This window comes from Lemur catta, chromosome 11, assembly GCF_020740605.2.
Source record: "Lemur catta isolate mLemCat1 chromosome 11, mLemCat1.pri, whole genome shotgun sequence".
NCBI classification, from domain to species: Eukaryota; Metazoa; Chordata; class Mammalia; order Primates; family Lemuridae; genus Lemur; species Lemur catta.
Window position 1 is genome coordinate 73320736 of NC_059138.1, and position 23600 is coordinate 73344335.

Consider the following 23600-nt stretch of genomic DNA (forward strand, 5'->3'; position numbering starts at 1 on the left):
AATGGGCAAATCCGATTTCTGACTCCTTGCAGGCATCCCTTTTCCTGCTCCAAGGAGCAGCAAAAAATGGAGTTTCCTTCCCCTTTCCAGGGAGTTTTTTACCCTTCCCTGGAGTGTGGGGTCCCCAAAGCCCAATTAGCTTGGGCTTTCCCAGTAATTTGGAAGCATACAGTTTAACTTTCATCTGCCTCCATCCTGGATACAGCATGGTTTCTGGGACTGTAAAGCTGGAGAGATGTCTATCTCTGTTTCCTGAGGACTCTGTGTCCGGTCCGGACTTCTCTCCCACCCAGGGTGCACCGGCTGGTTCTCAAACTCTCCAAGCCTGCTGTGGACATACAGGGAGTGTCCAGACTAAGCACACTAGTGAAACCCAAATGCAACCTCGGCTTGGCCCCCTCCTTTCTCCATCTTCTGAATGTTAGAATAAGTGAGCTTGGGCATACAGCATGCTCACCCCCACTCCAAGGCTCTCCTAGATCTAAACAGTCTTTCTCTATCCCTCCTGAGGCAGAGGGTGCTTGGGAAATAATGGCTGGGCACTCTGGTCCAGCACCAGCCCTTCAGTCAAGTCTGGATCCCTGGGTCTGGCTCCTTGGGTTCGGTTTATAGGAAAGCATGCTCTGCAACCCAGCACTGAACAAAGTGTCTGGAAGCATCATCAATAAAATGGCAGCACATCTATACATTTCCCTCATTGATTTCCCTCTTCCAGCTGCTCAGACTGCCCAGGTCAGCTCTAATTCTCCATCCCCGGTAAAATAACACCACCAACCCAGCGCCCATCCCCTTCAGGCGATCTCGCCTTGGGAGCTTCAGTGCAGCCCCCAGGCTTCAGGACCCTCTCTCTGCCTGAGGCTCAGCTCCTGAGACTCCAGCCCTGCCCCACTGCAGTGGACAAAGCCACCCTTGCACCGGAGGCCATCGGGGCCCACCTAGTAGCCTCCAAGTGTCCCTTCCTTTATTCCCCCAACACTTTCCAGGGAATTAAACTAAGAGTCTGAGGCACTATTGGAAATCTTTCAAATGGTTTCGATTCTGAAAGAGAAACAAAGGAAGAGAGAGTCTGAGGGTCCTGTCCATGAGCCAGGGTCTCCTCCCCTGACCTTTGTCTCTCACAGCCGTAACTCACTCTAGATATGAACAATCAGCGGAAATACCTTAAAATAAATTCCATCCTCCTGGTGTGGCCTTGAGTCCCATCGGTTAGCTCTAGCTCGCCCAGAACCGCTCCATGAGTGCTGAAAACTGCAACCCGCTCAGAGAGCACTCTCCGGAGAAGGAGAAGGAGGAGGTGGGTGCGTGGGGGTGGAGGGGGAAAGCTCTGGCTCTGTAGAGAATCTAGAAAACGTAATCACAGGAGAAGCCTGCCTGGGTCTCCGCTCCAAATGCCACAATAATGCACCGTATTATGTGTTCACGTGGTCATACGTCAACTTAAATCCTTTTATTTGAAATAGGGAATCACTGAAGGAACTAGGTTTCCAAGCAGAACATTTAGCTTTGGGGGAGGGGAGGGGAGGATCCTTGACCAGCAGTCTGTAAGAATTTTGCCTAAGCAGTAGGATGCTGGGGGCCACCCCTGCATGCAAGCCATATAAGACCGTTTATCTCCACTTATATTTCTTTACACATACTCCAAACACAAGGGAACAGCAATGCTATCTATATTCTTAGAATCCACTTAACTTTCCTTATGGCCTCCTGCCCACAAACAAGCTGAATCCAGCATACCCAAGCACCCCAGTCTCCTATGGCCCACAGGCCAGCATATCAAAAGGCAAGGACCAGGCCCAGAACTGACTGCCCTGGTCAGTGACTTCCTCAGGCCTGCCATTGTATGGAGTTTGCTAACACCCACACCATACACCACAGCCACTGGAGAAACCAAAAAGACCCATAGTTACCTGACAAAAGGTTAAGACATCTCCTCTAAGTCCAGCTGGTTTTGTTCAATGGGAGCCTGCTAGAAAAGATGTGCTTGGCCATAGAATGGTTAAGTAAGGGTTTTACAAAGTCTGGAAGGACCTAGTGCCCTGGCCAAAGCTGTACTTACACATTTCCTCAGTGCATAGCTAAGTGATACATGAAATTATAGTTTTCTAAAGATGAAAAATGTCAGAGGAAATGATCTAATTGTCTCTGCTAGAGAAAAAAATGGAACAACCTTCACTGGAGTCCCTTAAGTTAACCTACAAGAGAACCTGGGACTCTCCTTACAGGCAGGTCTATCTATCCACCCTCCCCTAAGACAATTCTAAGTCCATCAGCAAACTCTCCCCCCCAGCCCCTGCCAAGTCTCTGCAGAAACATCAACTGAAAGATGAGAAGGGGCTCCCTTCAGAACTCTCAGAACAGTCTTAAGCAGAGAGCCAGCAGAGAACCAACTCTGCCTGGAAGGAATCTGACTAAAATAAGCTGCACCCACCCTTGTTCTACCCCTACTGCTGCCTTCTGCTTGGTGACACTGCCCACTGATTTCAACACTGCACTTTTTCACCAGCTGTCTAAAATGTTCCTCTCTTCTGGTCTTAGTTTCTGAACTTGGAGAGTGCTTTGAGGCTGGTAAGATCCTCATACCATATTCTTTTGTTCCTTGAGAGTAGGTCTTCAGCTGGCTAAGTGTGAGGACTCACTTGAAGCAGCTGCAGGAGGCTGTGTATAATTCTTTCCCTACTCTATTCCCTTGCAGGGAAGCAGAAGGGGTCTGATGAGAATGTAAGGAGGCCTGGTCTTGGGGAATCCAAATCAGAAGGGCAATAAAAGAGGAGACCTAATCCCATGGAAGCAAGACCACACCTAAACTGGTAGCAGTATTCCAATAAGGTTCTGTTTGTGTTATAGCTGGGAGAAGGAACTTACCTAGCTCCCATCTCAGTCACAAGCTGGAAAATAAGAACCCGAAGTGAAAAACCTGCCTTTCTCAGGTTTGGGAGATGGGAGAAAGGGATCAAAGGCTGGTTTTCAAAAAGCATTCTCCTGTCCCCCATGATCTCAGTCCTCTAATTCTTACTGACCTCTCTCTCTTTATGCCCTCCCTAATCATTCATATTGTGCCCTCCAGATACTATAAAAAAGAACCTAGAAGTATTGCCCAGTTACTGGCAACTCTCCTCCCCAAATTTCTGGAGATGTATCAACTCAAAGATAAGAAGGGGCCCCCTTCAGAACTCTCAGAACAGTCTTGAGCAAATAGAAACTCATGAGGTCATAAATCAATGGGAGAAGTCCTTGGTACTGCTTCAGAAAAATGCCTTAATGCCAGCAAGGCCCAGAGGCATCTCACCTCCAGGTTGGAACCTCCATACCACTGCTAACATCCCAGTTAATGTTCCAACTGCTGTTTAACAATTAACATTAACGACTTGGGGTGGGATGGGGTGATTTGGTAGGATGAGAAGGGAAAAACCTGAGAAGTCAAAGGAAATTTAACTTCTGAGGTTAAAAAAAACAGCTTCCCTAAGAGAGATTTTGGCCTGGGCAACACATCTAGGGAATCAGCAGCTGAGAGTTCTCCTTCACCACTCTAAAATCCATTTTCCTGGAGCAAAGCTATGGGCTGTTTAAAAATCCAGCTGCCAGTCTCCCTTTACTCACTCCTCTGGCCTCCGACCTAGCCAGGGCTGGGACCCACAATGTGGTCCAGGCCACCAGAGCCAAAATAGAGGGAAAGTTGGCTTGGAAGGAGCAGGCAACCAAGGATACAGACCGTTAGTCAATATTTGCAAAGCTGTTGGCAGATTAGATGTATCTGTACTCAAACACTGCAATCTGATTTCTCTATCAAAAATACACTTAACATTTTTGGCCCTTTAGCTAAGTCTAGTGGGTTTTCTACTCAGCATCAGGTAAGGCTCTCTTAGCCCCCTGTGTGTGTGTGCACACACACGTGTAGATGATAGATTATTATTTAACATGAGATATTTCCTGTGGGTGCAACTGTGTACAAATGGGCTCCAAGTTCTCTGGACACATGTAAATATATATATCTATCCTATTATACAGATGGCCCCAAACTCCTGCAACTATTTATACATGCAATTGTTCTGTTGTTTGAAGAGATGAAAATCATATATACACACTGAGTTGCAAATTCCTGAAATGTTCCATCTATATTTGATATAAACACATATACAGTAGCTGATAAAGCAACCCAGCTTTACTATTACTGTTTACTTCCTATTGGATAAAATAATAATTGCATCCAGAATACCATATCAGTTTTAGAACACCACTGACTAGCATGTTGCAATTAATTAACAACCTGGTATCTATTTAGGAGCAATTTTAGGGAAGACTGAGGTCTAAGAAATAGAAAACAAAATCTCTAAAGTTTTTAAAAAGTAGTAATTCCTGAAAAAACAAAGCAAACTCATTCGTTAATACCAGCTTCTGAATGCTATTTCAGCAGCCCCTCCCCCAAACAGGCACGTAATTTATGGATCTTTTACAAGGTAATAAACCACAGTAATTACCTCGCTGCATCCCAAACTAAGAGAACAAATTAAGCCAGAACTTGAAAAGAATTTTAAAGAGTTTTCCCATGTTCCAAATAGGAAAAGAAAACGCCGAGACATAGAATATGGTGCTTTTCCCGTAGGAAGAAGTGCGGATCAGCCCTGATGAAGGAAAAAGACCCGCTGCCTGCGAAGGCCTAAAGGCTCGAAATACAGCAAATTCTCTCATGCCCAGGAAAGGCAAAAGGATCGGAGAAACTGCAAGGTGGTTACACAACTTTTCCTCAAAAGAGAGCTGGTACTGGCAACAATTTCCTAACTCACAGCCTCCGCAGTCGACAAGGAGAGCGGCCCACGCAGCGGCTGCTGCGCCCGTGGCCTCTACTTGCTTTTGCCCTGCTGTTCCGTGTAGTGGTTTGTTTGGGGCTTGCAGGAAGAAACAAACACACCTCCTCTGACTGCCCCCACCCCATCTTTGGCTTCTGCAACCGCTGCTTCGGCCTAAGGCCCAGGCTGAGGTAGACTCTTTCTTTGTCTGCCCGAAGCCCCGCATTCTCCAGGCATGCTGCTGAAGGGACTCCAACTCCAAACTCCACCGAAGTTAAATATTGACCAGAACCTCCTTCAACCGGCTGCAGTTGCCAGGAGCCCTGAAGGGGAAACTCCTCCCAGCGCCCTGTTGCAAAGTCCCGCACAGCGAAGAGTTCTGGCACAGCGCTTACCTCCAAAGATGTTTAAATCTGAACCAGGAATTGTCTCCAACTCCAGGCGCTCAGGGAATCGCCTTTTCTGGTGTCCAGACGCTCTGCAGACAAATAAACAGCAGAGGGTGAACGGTGGCTGTGAGGGAAGGGAGTCGGAGGACCGGAGTGGGAAGCGCGGCCCGCGCGGGCGCCAAGGTGGCCCCGGGGGTGACGCGGACACGGAGGAGTCGCCAGGGCACTCGTCCATGCGGCGCACTCATTGCTTGAAATGTTCCATTCTACAAATGGCCCGAAGATAGTGATTTATTTTTGAAAAATAAATGCATACTCCATCTCTGAACCCACATTCTCTCCTTTTTCTTTCTTGGGGAGGAGGAAGGGAAAGGGGAAAGAAAATGGACCAGACGAAGGAAGATGGGAAGGTGGAAGAGGCTTCGCTGATGGTGTGGGCTCCTCTCGGAGAGCTCCTCACGCACCCCAACTTGGAGGATGTGAATGCTGGCTTTATTTTCTTTTCCTAACAAAGGGAAGCCTTGTCTGGGAGCATTCAATCACAGAGTCTCCTGAAACCTCACTAATAGTGCTCATTTCTGTTGGCGCAAAATCAGACCCGGGCTCAGTCCATGGGCAGGAGGCTGTCTTGAGAGGTTTTGTCTTCTGGTTCATTCAAGTCATGAGCGCTCACTTCTTGGTCCTAGTGGGCTGGCAGGACGACCACAGCCTCAGTCTCTCAGAGCAGGCCAACTAAGGCTGCTGGAAACTGGAAGAATGCAGGCACTGGACAATACCAGATCAGGGGGTCTGATCCTGCCCTGCCTATGCAGCAGGCAAAAGTAGGTTCCGTGCCCTAATTCTGCTGCAATCTCATCCCTCACAATATTTGCAACCCTCTCTTGCCCTCTAATCATCAAATGGTCATCAGGCTGTCAGCCAACTTTTCTGGGGTGGGAGACACTGGGGAAGAGGCAAAGAATCGTGCCTTGAGCAGGGTCCTGCCTTGGAGAACTTGTCCCCTCCACAGGGACTCTGAAGGGCCCTTTGCTTGCACAGACCTAGTCTTGCTCCCACTGCTCCTTCACCCAGACCCAGGTAGCCTCCCCAAACTCCAGCCTGCCCTAAACCAGTCCTTTGCTGTCTGCTCTGGGTCCATGCAATCCTGTTGATGGCACCAAGAGGGGCTATCAAATAGCTGAGGAGTCCCTTAGCACGGTGAACAAGTGGCCGCAAACCAGCAACTGCCCTCTGTCACTGCTGACCTGCAGCCCCCACATGCCTTCAAAATGGGACTCAGAATTCCTGCATCCCTTTCTCTTGCCCAAATCTGCCGTCTGTATCCCCAAAGGGAGCGCCCCCTGGCCTTGGAAGTCTTGGCGTGACCCCAAGCAAGGTGGGTTCAGCCATCCTGCACTTTGCCACTCAACTTCGCCCCAGAAAAATCCACTATGCCACCACCCCGCGCGACGCTTAGGAGTACTGTAATTATTATGGTTGTTATAATTTTTTCTATTTCCTTCTCCCCAAGTCTAATATTCGTGGTTGCTGTTCCCCATAAATCGTTCGGACTAATGAGTCACAGGGAGATGTTGCCCAGGTCTTTCGCTCTGCAATGGCCGCCGCCGCCGCTGTGGCCTCTCTCTCCGCGTTTTTGGCGCTCGCTTGCTCCCTCGCTCGCCCGGCGCGAGTGATTTATGAACGCCGGGAAAATTGAACAAAGCCGCGCACCCGTCCTGTGGTATCTGTGCAGCCTTCCCCAGCGTGAATCAGAACATTACCAACTGTCTGCGCATCCGTCCCACTTCATCACCAAAGCCAAGATGTGACCGCAGAAAACCCAAGCCCGAACTCACGTTTCCCCGACACGGCGCGCTCCCGGACTCGCAGAAACCCTGCGGAAAAAGCCCCAAGCCCCAGTGAGGGCCTGCTGGCTCGGTCCTGCCCGCTGAAGAGCTCTCTCTTGCCTTCCTCAAGAAGTTAAAAGCCTTTGGAGATAAATCTGAGAGTGTGTGTTTTAAAAAACCAAATAGGAAGTTGGAGTCTCACTTCTGAGAGATTCATTCCTAGTGAGGCCCTGACGACTCCGATCCATTCCTGACGGTCTGCATTAATTATTTAATGAGTCACGTGACCTCAAAGATTACAATTTCAATATCTCCCTCCAACAGCCACTACACCTTTATCAGCTGCAACCAGGGTCCTTGGTTGGCTTTTTTGTTCCCCAGGCCTCAGGAACACATTCACCCTTGCTCTGATTTGGGGCAAGTGACCACCATCAAAATACCGGGGCGAGCATAGCAGCATTAATCATTCTGTGATTATGAGCGTTGTGGACAGTGGGGAGCCCACTGCTCTCCCAGGCACCCTGACATCCATCCCTTCCTGAGCCTAGTGGTCAGCCCTCCTGTCTGCCATCACTAGGGTGGTTTGGTTACAAAATCTCCCCAGGTAGCTTGATGGCTCATCAGGCAAGAACCCACCCTTCCCTTCTTTCCTGGCTGAACACACCTGTGACCATTCACGTGAAGTGTAAGTCTAGATACATGCATCCATTCCCAGCAGAATAGCTTCCAAAGAGGAAAGATGTCCATGCACTCACCCCATGGGGTGAGACCAAAGGTTCCATTCAACCTACATACTTATTAATATAATGAACATGGGGGTGGGAATTATTCAGCTGCCTCAGTTTTTTTATCTGTAAACTGTGAAGGTTGAACCCAAATGGCCTCCTGGTCTTTCACCTTGGACACTCTTTCAATATGGGATTTTTTTTCAGCCCCAGGAATCAATCCCAAAGACAGTGAGGCTGGCCTGAAAGGGTTGGGGACAGGAGGGTGCTCCATGAGTTTGGAGCCTTCAGAAGAAGAGATGCCAGAGTTCCAAGCCAGAAGTTTAAGACTAGAAGGTTTTAAGAGCCACAGCAGCCTCCCTGATGCCATCAAGAGATGTATATTCTCTTCCTTCTTCTATTTTTTCCAGCCCATACTTTTTGAGACACAAAGCAAGGTTATTCTTGGGCCAGTGTGTAATACAGAGGAGGAGCAACAGAAGCCACAACTGAGAAAGATGAGCCTGTGTTCTCCTATAGTATAGGACTGCATCTAGGGATGTGGAGACCCAGGGAGTGCCAAGGACAGCAAGCATATTGCCTGCACAGAAGCCACTCATTCCATGGGAAGCCCCAGGTTTCTGTTGCTGCATTGATTCTTTGGCGTTCTTCTTTTTTTCCATTCTAAAGAGTCCCTGATCCACTTCTGTGTTGGAACTGCTAGAAGGAAGGCAACAGTGAGAAGAGCAGCAGAGTTTGGAAGCTTCGGGGAACAAGGGGACAGAGGAGAGATGGTGAGATGGTGATAGGAACCCCATGGGGAGGAGGCTGAGATGTAAGGGAGTGGGGCACACTGGGACAGCTGGGTATAAAGTCGGAAAAGCTGTGCAAAGGCCCCCCACCCCATATATCTAGGTAATCTTCCCATGAGCTCCATCCTGGGTATTAAGTACTCTACTATGCCTGTCACAGTTGAATGCCTGCTGTAATAAAACACCGGGTATGTCGTAGATTTCAGCAAAACTAGGGAAGAAAGCCTGCAAAGTGCCATTTTTCTTCAAGGGGGAGAATGTTAAGTGCTTAATTCAAACTGTGACCATTAAAGTGTCTCCTATCCGATTTAGGTTGATTTCAGATGTTGACAAAACTTTTATCTCCCAAGTCATGCACAGCTTGGCTCTGTGACTAAAGCAGATGAGTGTGTACTGGAGGGAGGAGGGGAGGAAAGAGAGGAGAAAATTCGTAAGCATCATTTTGGTAGGAGAATTATAGAACTCACACAAAATACTGTCTTTAAAGGTCAAGGGTTTGACGGGCCAGTAGGGTTTGCTTAAAAAAAAAAAAAAACAATTAATGAGATAGAAAATTTGTCCTCTTGGTGAACTCTTATGGTTGCCCTAGCAAAGGGCAGACAATGCACGATTTTGAAGCACAAAGTGGGATTTTCTAATCTGTTAAAACAAGCTCCCTTAAAGGCCAAATCTGAAACAGGCAAAACACCATGAAGAAATGACATGATCATTTGGATCACTTTCAATAATTTTGGTTTTGTAAAACTAGCCAATACCTTAATAACCAATATAATTTGGACAAAAATGCCATTTTGTCATGGAATATCAGAAAAACTATATCCATCCTCTCTCTTCCTTTTCTGGATAGACCATAAAAGCAAGTGAAAGAAAGTCACTCCCTTCATCCCCATATAAGCTGCCTCCAGCAGCGTGAAGCTAATGAATGTCCCCATCCCCTTCCCCACAAAGAAGAAATATAAGAATTTACCTTAAATGATGACAATATGCCATTTGAGATTTTGCAGCTTGACACTCAATTTCCAAGAGTCTAGGCATTTTTTTTTAGCAGACAGCCAAGATGCTGCGTCTTTGCCCGAAACCACATTATTTGCAAGAAGATCCCTCTCTCCTCCACAGACTTTTCCCAGAGAATGCCTTTCAGAATTGCTGTTGAATTACAAAGAAGTATTTATTGTATGAGGTGATTAATGATTCCTGGGAAAATTGCTATTTTCAGCGTGATTTAATTTCGTTTTACAAGTGCGTGTAGTGGGGGGAGAGTTAATAAGTTTCAGCAGCAGTTGCACTGCCTCCAGAAATCCTTGGCACCCGTTCACACCTTATAAAATGTGCTTTATGCCAGGTTTGCCCTGACTTAGGAAAGCGTGTGTGTATTTGTTTGCCCCTGAATTTTCTTGGCCCCTTAGAGACTAGTGTCCATCATTTTTCTCAACTCTAGTTTGTCTGTAGGTACAGAACTGATCACCCTTGTCCCTATCACACACAGAGCAGCAGGGTGAAAGAAGTACCCGCACTGACACCGGCTAAAGCGTTTTTTTCCACTGATGAAAAAATGTGTTTAAAATTCCTCTGATATTGCAGAGGTAATTGAGTATCCCCTTTTGTCTTTGCTAAAATTACTACATGACCTGAAAACTACACTTTTAAAGGCCAGGTGACAGTTCTAATATTATGGAGCTAGTGTGCATTGGTTTTCTGTATCTTGTTGCAGGGTATTCCCTGCAGTGAGCACCAAGTCTAAATCAGTAAACAAATACTAGGGATAAGGAGATTGAGAAATGGGTTTTGATTTTCAACCTTTTGGATCTAGATATCTGGGATTGAGCAGAAAGATCACAGACAATTTGAGGAAAGTGACCCCAGTTCACAGATTGGCTTTCTTCCAGCAGTGAACTCTCCCAGGTCTACTTTGCTTGGGGTGAATTTTGGGGTATCATTATGCTTTTTCTTTCCTCAGAAGAAACTTTGGAGAGTATACTGGGAAAATTCACTTTATTTTGAAAGCTATTCCTTCAAAAAAGAGAAAAAACCAAACAAACAAAAATTCTCAAGCTGTAGTTACTGAAGAGGACCTCAAGAACAGCTAAGAAATAAAAAACAATCTCAACCCTTTGTACAAACTATTTTTTTATCTCCAGGGAAACAGGCAGATTAAGTGTGAAGGTGCAATAAATACCAAAGGGACCACTTCTTTCCAAGTGTGCTCAGAGTTCAGTGTGTAGAACAGCTGCAGAAACTCCTGGGCCTGCAGCACTGCATGGTTTCAGCTTTCATTGCAGGGAAGGACATGTTTCTATGCCTTACAGAGACTTGAAGCCTGAAAGCCTAGCCAAGTTTGGGAAGAAGAGGAGCCCTCTCAGAGCTCAAGAGCCTCCCTGCTTTTTGGAACTTTTCCACAGTGGGTCAAGCCTGACAAGAGTTCAGCTCAAGTTGAACAACACACACACACACACACACACACACACACACACACACATCATGTGAGCAGTCAGAATCCTAGCGAACACAATCCAAGCCATCTACAAGGTTTTTACATTTCAAGGTCAAGCATCTCAATCCAGAGGACTTTTGTTTTCTTAATGAAAAGCTTATAAAACACACAAATCTGTCTTAGATTTTTAATGTTTTTTTAAATGGAGTTTATTCTTAGCATATGGCTTTCTATATAGCCATATCACAATTTGTACAGTTCCATATAGATCTCAATGAACTCCCTTCTCCCCCAAGATTGTGCCCCAGAATTGGACAACAATATCTCTATAACAATATCTTAAATAAATGCAAGGAAGGGAAACTAACATGTCACACCTACCATCAAGGTCTACACATTTTGAGAATTAAATAATCTTGTGAGGCCCACAATGTCTACTCATTTATTCAGTTCAATACAAGCTTGTATGAGCTGCCTTAAGAGGGGAGAAGGAGGTAAGAAAGGTGAGGAAAGGGTGTGTTTTCTTCTGCTTGCAACAAATATACAAGTACATGTCCCCCAGTCAGCATGGGCTGTCCAGCTGACTTTAGCCATCTCAAAAGTATTCCATAGCAAATGGTCCTTCTTAGGTATCCAAACCTGACAGCCTTATTCGAGCCTGCAGGTTGTTCTACCAGCCAGCATCCTGGACAATTGTCCTCTCTTGGGTGGCAATCAGCACAAACTCTTACGCAGATAATTTCTTCTTTTTGGTTATCCTTTTCACTAAGCTGGGTTTTGTTTTGGTGTCTATTATGGTCCAGATGGGGAGAGATGGATGAGAAAAGGGGCAGGAAAAGAGAGGAGAAAAGCAGGTAAGGGAGACACACCGGTCTAGATTTCTAGAAGATTATATGGAGGAGGGAATGGGTGTGGAGGTGCCCGGGTGGGGGTGAGAATGGGGATGCGGGCTCTGAGTTTGTGCTTTCCCTGGTGGGCCGGCAGAGGCCGAGTTGGAGGATCTCATCTTGGTGTTGGGCAGTTTGTGATCTTTCTTCCACTTCATCCTCCGGTTCTGAAACCAGATCTTGACCTGGCGCTCGGACAAGCAGAGCGTGTGGGCGATCTCGATGCGGCGCCGCCGGGTCAGGTAGCGGTTAAAGTGGAACTCCTTCTCCAGCTCCAAGACCTGCTGCCGGGTGTAGGCGGTTCGAGAACGCTTAGGCTCCCCTCCGTTATAACTGGGGTTGACTGAATGCCCAGAACCCCGAAGGAGAAGGCCAAGGAGGAGGGAGTGGAAGAGAGGGAAAGGAGGAGGAGAGAGAAGGTGGGGTGGGGAAGAGCAATTGGACATAATCATTATATAATAACCTGACACCAAGTTCACGCAAGATACATAAAACAGCAAAGAAAATGTTTCACAGGCTATTGACAACGGGAAACACCCGAGAGCCATAAAGAACGGTGCTGGGCATTGGGGCTGAAGAAAAGCTTCAAAGACACATGGCCTGAAGCCTCTGCCAGGGCAATTAAATTTATGGGGGCTATAATTACTGCCCTAACAGTTTGGCGTCTCGTAAATCTCCCGATAAAGGGACCCTGGGTACAAAAGGGTTCTCACGTTGGGATCAGGCGGCTGGCTGGCGCTCACATACCCACATCCCACTGCCGCCCAGGCCAGATGGGGGCTCACCTCCCGAAGCCCCCTTCCCCTGACCCCCCGCCCCGACCCTGGAACCCAGACCTGGCCCCAGTCCGCCCTTCCGCGCTTCCCCAGCGGCGCCACGTACCGGCGCTGACATGGATCTTCTTCATCCAGGGGTACACCACAGGCTCCTTGCCCTTCAGGCCCGGCGGGCTCTTGTCGGCCAAGAGCAGAGGGCACGCGGGGGCGCTGCCCCCTGCCGGGACGCCTGGGGTGGCGGGAGTAGCCTCGCAGCGCCGCGGGGGCGCGGGGGCCGCCGCGGGATGCGGCGGGGGAGGCGGCGGCCGGGGCTGCCGCCCGGGCTGTAGGACATGATTCGCATGCAGGCCGTGCGCAGGGCCCTTGGCGTGCGCTGGGGGCTGCTCAGGCTGCGGCGGCCGCCCAGGGCTGGCGCCGCCACGGTAGCCATAGGGGTAGGCGGTGTCGGCAGCACCGTGCGCGGGGTAGAGCGCGGCTGCGGGGTAGGCGGGCTCGCGGGCGGCCCGCGGCGCGTAGTAGGAGGCTGGGGGCTCGCGGCTGCCGCCCGCGTGAGGGAGCTGGGGCTGTTGCGGCGGCAGGTGCTGGGTCGCCGGCGCCGGGGGCTGCTGGTAGCCTGGGCCCCCGCCCGGGCCACCGTCTCCGCCGCCCGGGCCGCTGTGCTGCGCGTACTCCTCGAAGGGAGGGAACTTGGGCTCGATGTAGTTGGAGTTTATCAAAAACGAGCTCATGGTCATTAATTTGTGAAGTGCAAAAATACTAATTTTTCTCGCGTTGTCGTTTTTTCTGGGCTCGCTGAGGCCCCTCCCCCTCTTGCCTCGCTTCCCATCCCCCTTTCCTCTGCGCCCTTCCCTTCCCCCCGCTGTCAAGTGCCCACCCCTCCCCCTCCCGCCGACGCCGCTACCAAAGTTCGCGCCGCTCCTCCCCCGCCCATGTGCGCGCGCGTTCCGCCTCAGCCCCGCGCGCGCCCCGCCCCGTGCCCCACGTGCAACGCCCTCACCAATGGGCGCACCGCGCGCGCGGACCCGGATCAGGAAACGCGCGGGTGCGTGATGGATGCCGCTGTCCGGCCCCGGGGCTGAAGGGGGGGGGCAGCGAGCGCTTTGGGCCCCAGCCCCCCCAACTTTGCTTCCCGCTGGAAATTCGGGCCCTGCCAAGCTGTAGGTCCTCTCAGGCCCTGTGCATGCCCTACTCCTGGCCTACTCCTCCGGGCAGCCAGGCGACCGCGACTCAGAGTTGACTTAGGGCCCAGCCCAGCCAGGCTTCCCGTTTTCCCCAGGGTTCGAGGCCGGCTGGGGTGTAGGGGAGGGAAGAGCGTTGGGACGAAGGGGCATCCTGTTTTTTATCCAGGCCCTGGAATGGCCAGTAGACCCTTTTCTTAGCTGAATCCCTTCCCCACACCCTGCTACTACTGCTGCATCTGCTGGAGAGCCAGTGCTTGGCGGGAGCCGCAAAGGATGGGTGGGTGGGAAGCCGAGAGAAATCGACCCAAGGATTTCTAATATGACCGTATGGACCCTTTTCTCCCCCCTTCTTTTTAACCTTTATCTTTTGGTTTTTTCCCCTAAGAAAATTTGGACCCTTCCTAATAGCATCTAATTTGATGGAGATGACGATGTGAGCTAAGTATGCCCGCGTTTACTGGGTGTGATTGTGGGAGAGGAGGTGCCTTAACGATGGGAATGGATAAAAGCGACGCCTCCAGAAATCCGAGCTTTGAAACCAGTAACTTCCTATTTCAGAACAATCCCCAAACAAAAACAAGCTAAGGATAGAATAAATACCTTGCCTGCTGGGGTCTGATCGCTGAAGGGTTTTTCCAGCTAAGAATTTTATGTTTTCTCTTTTGGATGCTGCTTTCTCAGGCTGTATGAGGCTAGAGTTATATTTACAGGGCAGTCTATAATTTCTGAATTGCTGAAAATTAGCATATTAACGATATCAGTAGCTCCGGAAAGGAGGGAGAGGGGACTGTTGCCTGCCATTTGGTAATTGAAATTTGATGGGTAAGCTAATTATGCCATTATTAACAAATAAATTACTTATCAATTCTACCTAATGTTGATCTTTGTAGTAAATACTGATGCCTTATTTGTACTGTGTACTTTCCCTTTCTGAGTAACAGACACACCTAGATTCTCTACTCTGCAGCCTAGATTAAAACAGTGCAAACTAGCATAGTCACCATTCTAAAAATACTTTCATATTGGCATGCAAAGCAAGGATTTTTCAGCTGGTGCACCTTAGTTGATTTTTCAAACAGCAGTATAAACAGCCTTCTCACAACTGAATCTGGAACTCAGACAAGGAAAGTTATAGCCTAAGACTGGAGACACTTCAAAAGGAATGTCAATTCTATCTTCATTTATATCGGTTACTCATATGAGTTACTAAATGCTGGAATATATCCATTTGATGGATAGTCATTTAATGCTTAGCCACATAAAGCCTATTATATGGGACTAATCTTTAAACTAATTTAGGAAAAGAGGTTTAAAAAGGGATCATATTAGCCTTCTAACTGGAATCACCCTGAAGTGGTACAAAGAGATTTTCCACATTGCGTGTATGTGTGTGTGAAGAGTACTGTTCTTTGACATAAGGCACCCTGAAAATTTCTTGTTTTTAATGAAATCTGAGCCACAGACAGATATGAATGCTGAGTGTAATCTTTAGATATCCTCTCTCTGGACTCGGGGGAAAATCTAGTTTGTGATATAGCTGCCTAAATCAATATCTCTCCCTAACCAAAAAAATACACACACTATATAATAAAAATAATATATATATAATATGTATTACAAATCTGGGCTCTCTAAACTTCAGGGGGAGGAAAAGCATGACAAGGAAATCTTGCCCTCTTCCTCATGTCATCAGCCTTGAATACTGGGGTCTTAACTATGTCTGTTTAATATTATTTATAGACACTAAAACACAAAATTCATGTTGTTTAGCCTCAGAACCTTCTACTGAGTTTCTATTTTTAAGTGTGAACGAGACGGGCACTGTTTTGTATATGGTTAACCTAAACGAGTTAACTGTGCCTGTGTTTCGTGTGGTTCTATTACTACTAGGAAGATGGGCTTACACAGAATCCCCCAAGGCCTGTAACTTGTCTTTGCGGTTCGTATCATAAACACAAACGGAGCCAGGACCACCAAGTGTTATCTCACACATGGACATTTTGACATTTTACTGCAAGATTTATGGCTGTAATAAACAATCTCAGTACCTTTTCTGAACCTGCCACAATCTCTCTTTGCAAACCATACCATCATTCCATTGAATCAAATAATCTTTTGAAAAACACCATTGTCTTTACATAAGATCCAAGACATCAAAATAAAGCCAGGAAGGAACTCAATTAATAAACAAACTGAAGTTTACCAGCAACATCTCACCGAGAAAAGATGGGATACCCTGAAATCGAGCAGAGAGGGAACATGCTAATCTTCGCACACCAACTGGTTCCAGTCTCAAGCAGGGTGAAAACGGTATCCTTTCCTTGGAAACTAGTAAGCACATTTGCTTGTTTCCACGTGCAGGGATAGCATATATTCCCAACAAAAGCTTTCTTAAAATCCCATTAAGTGAAATAACTTTTCATCATGTCCTCGAATCCCAGATGGAGAAAGAGACTGAAGGGAGTCCGAGGGATAGGGAGGACAAGAGGGAGGCAGTGTTTGCAGCTTGGTTTGAATCTGATTTGAATCATTTTGAATATATTTGTAACTGCCTTCCCTCTTGAATGCAACCCTGTCCCAAGTTTCAAAGTGACCGAACAGTGACACCGTGTGCATTTTGTTTCTTATTAATCTTACACATTGACAGTCTTTGTTAAATCACAAGGCGCGCCCTTCACCAGCCGACATTTTCATATTTGTTAGACGCGCTGACCTGAAGTTCACCTCGGCCTTGGACTTTGCGCTTCTGAAAGGTCTATACAGTGTCTTTTAGAGAGCAGAGTGCTTTGCCCAGGTCACTCGTTCTTGGGAAAAACCAAAGGGAAAAGGCAAAGGAAATGTAAACGTTATGGAATGTATTGACTGTATTTGTCCTTTGTTCTTTAGAGCGAGAGTCCCCCAGACTGTTCTCTATCTGATGCATGTCGCTGGAGCCAAACAGGGGAATGGCAGAATTTCAAAATGCCTGATGCTGGCATTTGAGGGCTTCTCCTTACCTACACTAGGCACATGATTTTAGAGGAACAACATTTCACCAGCCATTTGACCAATTAATTGTTTAGGGGCTAATTTCCTTGTAGTAGTTTAAAATAATGAACACAACCCAGGCATAAAGACTGAAATTCTTATTGAGATTATACATGAATTTTTACTGGAATTGTTTGAGAGGCCTAAACATCGAAATCCTTTGAATAAAGAAGTAAGCACTCTAAAAACAATAACTTGTGCACGTACTTTTCTTTTACTTTAAAGACTAAGTGGCGTCTATGATTATTGAAGCTGACATGTTTCTAAGGTGTGGCATATGTTTTTAACCAAAAAAATACAATAAAATTTTTTTCTCAAAGAGACACAATTGTGTTGGTGAGTAATAGAGGAGATTTCAGTTTTCTTCATTTCACTAGCCCAGATGTGCTGAAGTGTTCACTGCTGTAACAGCAATCACCACAGTTGTTTCCTTTCTTCTATTTCATCTGGCAAACCCCCATTTGGCTCCAAGCTCTTGGCCAGAGTGAAAACCTTACACATTGCACAGTAGAAGCACCCTGATTATTTCCATGAAGGTGGTGTTTGGGAAATATTTACTTTACCACTGAACATACCTGACATCATTAAATCCAATCAACCAGAATACACTGGGATGATCTTAAACATTCCTGCAAGAGTGTATATTCTGAGTAGTTGAATTATCTCCGAAGTTAAAAGGCAAAACCTAGGGAAAATATTTTATCTTTCTCTTTTCTGTTTCCTTTCAGTGATCACTCAAATGTCAATACATAGAGAAGGAAAAATATGTCCCCAGGAAAATAGATTGTATTAAAACTAATCTAGACACATGAAAAATAAGATATTGTTTAGCTCTTCAGTTGCAATGCACATATGAGGCATGGTTCCAGTCTGCTTCCTTAACACACTATTCCCTTTCTTTTCTACTCTCCCACCCTTCCTCCTTCCTCCTTCACTTGCCTTCCCCCCTCCTTAGCTCTTTTTTCCTTTTAATTCCACATGTATTTTTAAAAAGTATTTTCTGGAGAACAGAAGTCTGTCATGGTGGTCTTACAAAGTGGCTTGGCATTTGTGGATTTCACCTTTCTGCGTTCTCTACAGTTTAGTTATTCTCTTATAGATTATAGCATTTCTCTGACATTCAGTTATGGTTTAATAGTAAACATAACAAAAATTTTCAAACAGGAACATTTTCATGGCACCAATAAGCATTTTATCACTGGTGGTGGCAGTGTGTGTGTAGGGGGAAATCCTGTCCCTTTTAGGAGGGTTTCCACTTCTTTCCTTCCCCTTCCCCGCTCTGAGAACCCTTTGCATCCAGTGGGTTGCAGTTTCAGAAAAACCATTTTCTATGTTTGAAAATTGCAAAGATTACATTTTGCAAGCTGTGCCTGTTTTTGCTCCTGTTCTTACACACTTTTAAGAGTCATTATATATACTAAAAATATAAGAAAAAAAACCCTGGCCAATTGAAATCTCCTTTTTCAAATAAAGGTTTCTTGCACCATTCTCTTGTCTTTGAAGATACCATGGAACACTGGAAACTTGCTACATTATTTCCTAAAGACACATTGATGAATTCTGAGCATTTTCATTTTGTGACAAACCCACAGACTGACTCCTGGTTCTCCAACATCTAAGGTGTTGGTGTTTCAGTAATCTATGCCTATTTACCTGCTGCTATTCCTTCAGAATGGGAGCGATAATTCAAGATGAAATACAGCATGTATTACTCTTAAAAAGAGGAATTTTCTATCCTTTCCTTCGTAATTGAGGTCATTCAACCACTAGAGTTCACCTGGAGTCCATACCGTGATACACGCGTCACTCCGAGCCATTTTATCTTTTGTGCTGATAGTCAAGATCGCAACATTGACATCAAACTCTGTCTGGACAGATGACTAAGAGTGCTGCACAATGTAAACTTTTGACCCTCAACTTTTTGACCTGCAGTTGTAACGCACTAACCTCAAAGATATACAAAGCTGAGCCTCTTCTTTCAGGGGGAAGGGGCCCTCTAGGACCTCAGGACACCCTGTTCCTACCAGTGCCATTTGGAATTAGAGGGTGAACTGGATATTTTTGTATTTGTGACTGTATTTCCTGTCAAATCAGCCTCCTATCTCCTTTTGTCAGCACTTAGATAGGAATGAGATTAGCTTGAAATCACTCATGATTCCATTTTACAAGGAAAATTTGGAGTAGAGCAGCAGAACCTTGCAAAAAGCGAAAGAAAAGAGAAGATGGGTGAAAGCAGGCAATGGGAGGTGGAGACACTTTTTCCCTTTATTTAAAAATAAATACGCAGCCCTAATTGTAGAGAGAGCTGGCCCAGGCGGGTGAGTTGACTGTGAACTTGTACTAAAGCGTGCTCTGCTGGCGATTCCTAGGGTGTGCAGATTTATCTTCTCTGCATTTACTTAACCCGGCAGTGAACTGCGCGGGCGTCATTTGTTAGGCGATGACAGACTTCACCTCCAGCAAGGGCTGCTTCACAAAATCACAATAATTACCTAATAACCTTCATAACAAATATTATTATTGAAAAGACTGTTTTGTGGGGAGGGGACCTGGTGGGAGAAGAACAAATTTCTTTGTGAAAAACACCAAAACAAAACAAACCTGGGCAAACCTTCTATTTGTGGGGCTTAGGATGGCTAGGATTGTGGATCCCCTCCCCTATGTGGGTGGGAGCTAGGCTGACCCCCTCAGCCCTGCCTGGGAGCCCAGTTTATAGGTTTTGTCATTGCCTGGAAGGAAATTCCTGCTTAGAAGCCAAAGGGATAGAGCCCACAATGCTCTGCACTCTCCATAGTAGGCAAGCCATGGACAGACCCCCAGCCAAGGCAGAGGAGAGGCTAAGAAGGGCATCTTTTAAGCTAAAAGGGTTGGTTGCCTCTTTAATAGCACATCTTTTAAGATGTGGTTTGCTTTTCCCTTACTAATTATTTGGATATAATATTCTTAGAAACTCAACAAATGAACAGGACTCTGCTTTTGGTAGGAAATTGTCTTGTTCTCCCAGAGCCACCAACAATGAAGCAAGGGGAAGAGCAGGAGAAAGGAATCTTAGCATAATGTTGTGAAATTAGACCATGGAAACCCTAACAAACCCCTAAGTAAGTGTGACCAGAAGCTTCCTATTATATTTATAGTTCAGGAAATATTGTCTCTTCAGCTTGTGGAAACAAACAAGCCCCCCACACATTTCCGCTGCCTTCTCCTTTTACAAGATGAGTAGAAGCACACACATACACACTTCTGCCACCGGCTGAGGCTGGATGTCTTCATAAAGCCCTCTGTGACAGAGATCTTTTTCCTAAATAAGTTCCTCTGCAAAAATAACCCAAAAGAATGCACAAAAAGAAATAACTTATCTACAAAATGAGCAGATAACCAATTGTCCTCTTTATTACACTTCCAGTGAAAACAAGAAGATAGAAAAAATTCCTCCAATAACACTCATAGATCTGACTGGATGATGCATTTTTAAAAATTCATTTAACTCCATGTGGGTTGGCCTGCTCTCTTAAATTCTACTTCAATTTTGTGAAGATTAAAACAGAAATAAGTAAGCTGATAATATTTACAGCCTGTACTTTTGTTTTCATTTCTTGGAAAGATTCTCAATGTTGTGTGGTGTTGGATGTATCTACAACTGCCTTTCTACCCATCCCAACACCCCAGGGTGGGATGTGGCCATGGAAGTGCTGTGGATGCTTTCTCTATGCAAGTTGCTCAAATGAACCCACCAGCATCCATATCACTCTTTTTTCCTGCTTCTAATTTCAGTCACCAAGAAATCACTCAAGCAAGATGATCAAATGAGTAACTAAAATGGAACTATAGCCCAATATTTTCCAATAAAGAACCCAAAAGTCAGAGTAGCAAAACAAAGACTCCAGAATTTTCACAGTAACATGAAATTATACAAGTGAACCTACACTCATCTGGAGTTTGTATTCTGGTTCCCACTAAGATGTGGACATATCTTCCTGAATGCTAAAATACCAATGTTCATTTTAATAGATTACACAAAATGATTGCAGGGATTCTTCACCTTGCCACTATTCATGAAAAGGAGGACTTGTGGGAGGCTTTTGATTTTTCAAAAAAACTTTCCAGGTTCTGCTTTTTGGACCTTTGACTTTGGGCACATCTGTTGGACTTATGTTGAGTGTAGGTGGTCTCTGCACAATAAAGTTTACTGAAATTTCAAATCGATACTTCAAAATTTTTCACTTTAAGCACTTAGTAAATATCTTTAGTAATTAGCACTTGATGAAAACTGCCCAGCTCCAAAGGAGAAAAGCAGATCCCGTTTTTCTGTTTCATTTCTGAACGCAGTTGGAGAATTTGGCTTAATTCCTAAAATGGGAGTGGGTAAATCTACTAGGTCCCTTATGGGTACCCATGCAGAAAAAGACCCCAGGACAGGCCAGAGTCCCCAGTCACTCTGCTTGTTTTGCCATTGAAAAATATGGGGCGTTGGGGCCAGAAAGGGTGACTAGAGTCAATGTGGAATTGTACCCAGGAAAAATTTATTTCACCTTACTTCACCCATTGGTGCAATTTTGGAGACTGTTTTGGAAATCATAGATTATGTAAATTTCCTGGGATCAAACAGAAAGAGCAGCTAACAAAAGAAAGGCGGAAATATCCTACTGACAAACGACCAATTTCTTCTCTAAATTACCCTTTATGATGTGTCAGGAAAAACAGCCTAATGGCTCTGGGGACTTTTAAGTTGGGCATTGAAGACACCTCAATTTCCCCTAAAACTTTAGAGCACAGTGTGGAAGAGAAAATTCGTCTGTATGTTGAGGGAGAGTAAATTTCTCCAATCGTTAGTGTTATCTAGGGGGACGCCTAAGTTGTCTTTTGAGGGTCCTGTGCATAGATGTTTTAATTCTATAAAAAAGGAGAGGAAAAGGAAAGAAGAGAGGGAGAAGAAAGGCAAGGCGGAAGAAAAGAAAGCGCTTTAATCCCTTTCAATTAGCCTGGGGATTCAAAGACTAAAGTTAAATCCGGCCATAAAGTTTATTGCTTCAGACTCACAGGCGGGTGAGAACAGTCCCACCGAAATAAAAACAACGTGCAGGCAAGCAAGGTTCAGGGCCTGGTCCCGGGTGCGAGGGAGGGGGTGCTGAGCGTCCCCGGAGGTGGGGACCCATGGTCCCCAGCGTTCAGTGGGCTCTGGCAGCCTGGGATCGACCTCGCAACCCAGGCGCCCAGCCTGGAGGTGCAGCCCCGCGCCTCGCCGTCCTCTGCCACCCTCCTGCTCCCGCTAGTCAGCCTGAAACTCGGCCCGAAGGCCGCCGCCTCAATTCAGTCCTGCCAAATGACCCCGGCCCGCGAAGACATATTGCCACAGCCCCGTAAGGAATCCCGCCAGTGTCCGCCTGGGCCCTGCACGGGCCTTTCTTTCAAACTCCCCAGCGCAGCGCAACCCTCCGCGCCCGCGGCCGGCGCCCCACTGTCTCCCAGCCCCCACCCCAGGGCTCCGCGACCCCCGAAGAGCAGGCCCCCGGATTGTGCGGGGGAGGGGGTCGGCCCTGCCAAGTCTCTACACACAGGCCCATTCGCACACAAAAATCATCTTTTTGCACGCCGGCTGGAACAGCGGAAGTCATTAACATCCGCGGTTGTGCAGCAATTAAAGTTAGGCCTGGGGATGCGGCGCGGCCACAGGCGCTGTTCACTCTGCGGCCTCCGCAGAGCTGGCTCCTGGCGCTGCTAATTTGGGCAGAGGAAAAGTTTGCTCCCTTTTTGCATTCAGAGGCAGCCTCAGAGTTCAGAGAGAGAGAGAGAGAAAGTTTTCAGAGTACAAATAAACTTGAAAGCGCTCAGGAGGCGAGCTTACCTTAACTCGGAGGGAGCCATTTCTCAGAGAGTTTTGAGAACTTGTGGTTTGGACACTTCTGGACCTAAAATTGACAGTTTGAATGACCAGGCGGCACACGTAGCCTGCAAAAGAGTCAAATGGAGTCCAGCGTCAGTGAGATTATATGTTATGTGGTATATAATGTTGGATGTCAACTCCCCAAAACCATAAAACTTACTTTAATGGCCCCACGTGACGTTTTATAGCCAGTGAGCCGATCTGTCTGTGCTATGGATGATTTTACGATCTAATTCATAGACAAAACCCTATTCATTTGGCACCCAAATGTCATATAGCCGGAACTGGGGCTTATAAAGTTTACTGTTTTATAACTTTTAAAAGGAAAGACGGCATCAGTGTAAGCAGTCGGTAAATGTGCAAATCTCTAGTTGCGCTTTAGCTGCTCTGAGGAGTTCCCCAATCGAGCTAGGATGGGGTAAGTACCTTCCATTTGTAGCAAATTAATTGTAGCAAAAGAAGCCAACTGGATTCAGGGTGAGGAGTGGGGAAGGGGTGCTGGGGTGGGTTAGGGGCAGGCGGTTTGGGGTCCACAACTCGGCATAACAGCCTCTTCAGCAAGTGGAGGCCTAGGGCAGCCTCAGGAAAAAGGCAGGATCTGTGTGGCCCCAAGGGTGCTCACAAAGCCCTGGGCTTTTTCTCCTTCTTTCTCTCTCTTCCTTACTTTTTTGTGCCCAGCGAATTAACTTGGTTTCCTCAGAGATGGGCAGAGTGGACTCAGGCTTTGGAACTGCCCTTAGCTTTTTCCACCTTCTGCCCTGAACTTTGTGATGGGTCAGAGTTAGGGAGGCGATGCGTGAGGGTGTTGGTCTGAGGTCTCCACGCACAGGCCTTCTGTTCAGGTAGCCTCAGACTCACTGGCTTCCAGGACTGGACAGACAGACGGAAAAGCAGACAGAGCC

At 46.6% G+C, this 23600-nt stretch overlaps 2 protein-coding genes and 1 long non-coding RNA gene across 5 annotated transcripts in view; 1 reads left to right on the plus strand and 2 right to left on the minus strand.

The window, feature by feature from the left end:
• Positions 1–23600, minus strand: part of HOXA3 (homeobox A3) — a 45798-nt gene that overhangs the window by 10657 nt on the left and 11541 nt on the right. Inside the window, exons 2-4 of one of the 3 annotated variants that reach the window (XM_045564942.1) lie at positions 22660–22763; positions 9483–9661; positions 5180–5262 (exon numbers count right to left, since the gene is read on the minus strand). The gene's annotated coding sequence lies outside the window, so the exon portion shown is untranslated. Of the gene's footprint in view, positions 1–5179; positions 5263–7008; positions 7244–9482; positions 9662–22659; positions 22764–23600 lie in introns of those variants that run through there. The other 2 variants (XM_045564943.1, XM_045564944.1) reach the window with 2 other exon arrangements.
• On the plus strand, positions 2773–5501 carry LOC123647479. The gene is made up of 2 exons (XR_006738247.1): positions 2773–2807; positions 4601–5501. It is a non-coding gene; the product is annotated as an uncharacterized LOC123647479 (long non-coding RNA).
• HOXA4 (homeobox A4) lies at positions 11375–13398 on the minus strand. Its single transcript, XM_045564947.1, has 2 exons — positions 12716–13398; positions 11375–12176 (listed from the first exon to the last, which is right to left on the minus strand). Exons 1-2 carry the CDS (start codon positions 13341–13343, stop codon positions 11836–11838), a joined length of 969 nt encoding a protein of 322 aa, XP_045420903.1. The 5' UTR covers positions 13344–13398; the 3' UTR covers positions 11375–11835.

Excerpts from the sequence above, each read along its gene's own strand:
- HOXA4 (XM_045564947.1), bottom strand. The coding sequence starts at position 13,343 with ATGACCATGAGCTCGTTTTTGATAAACTCCAACTACATCGAGCCCAAG. Across the intron at positions 12,177-12,715 it reads GAAGATCCATGTCAGCGCCG|TCAACCCCAGTTATAACGGA; the intron begins GTACGTGGCGCC and ends CTGGGCATTCAG.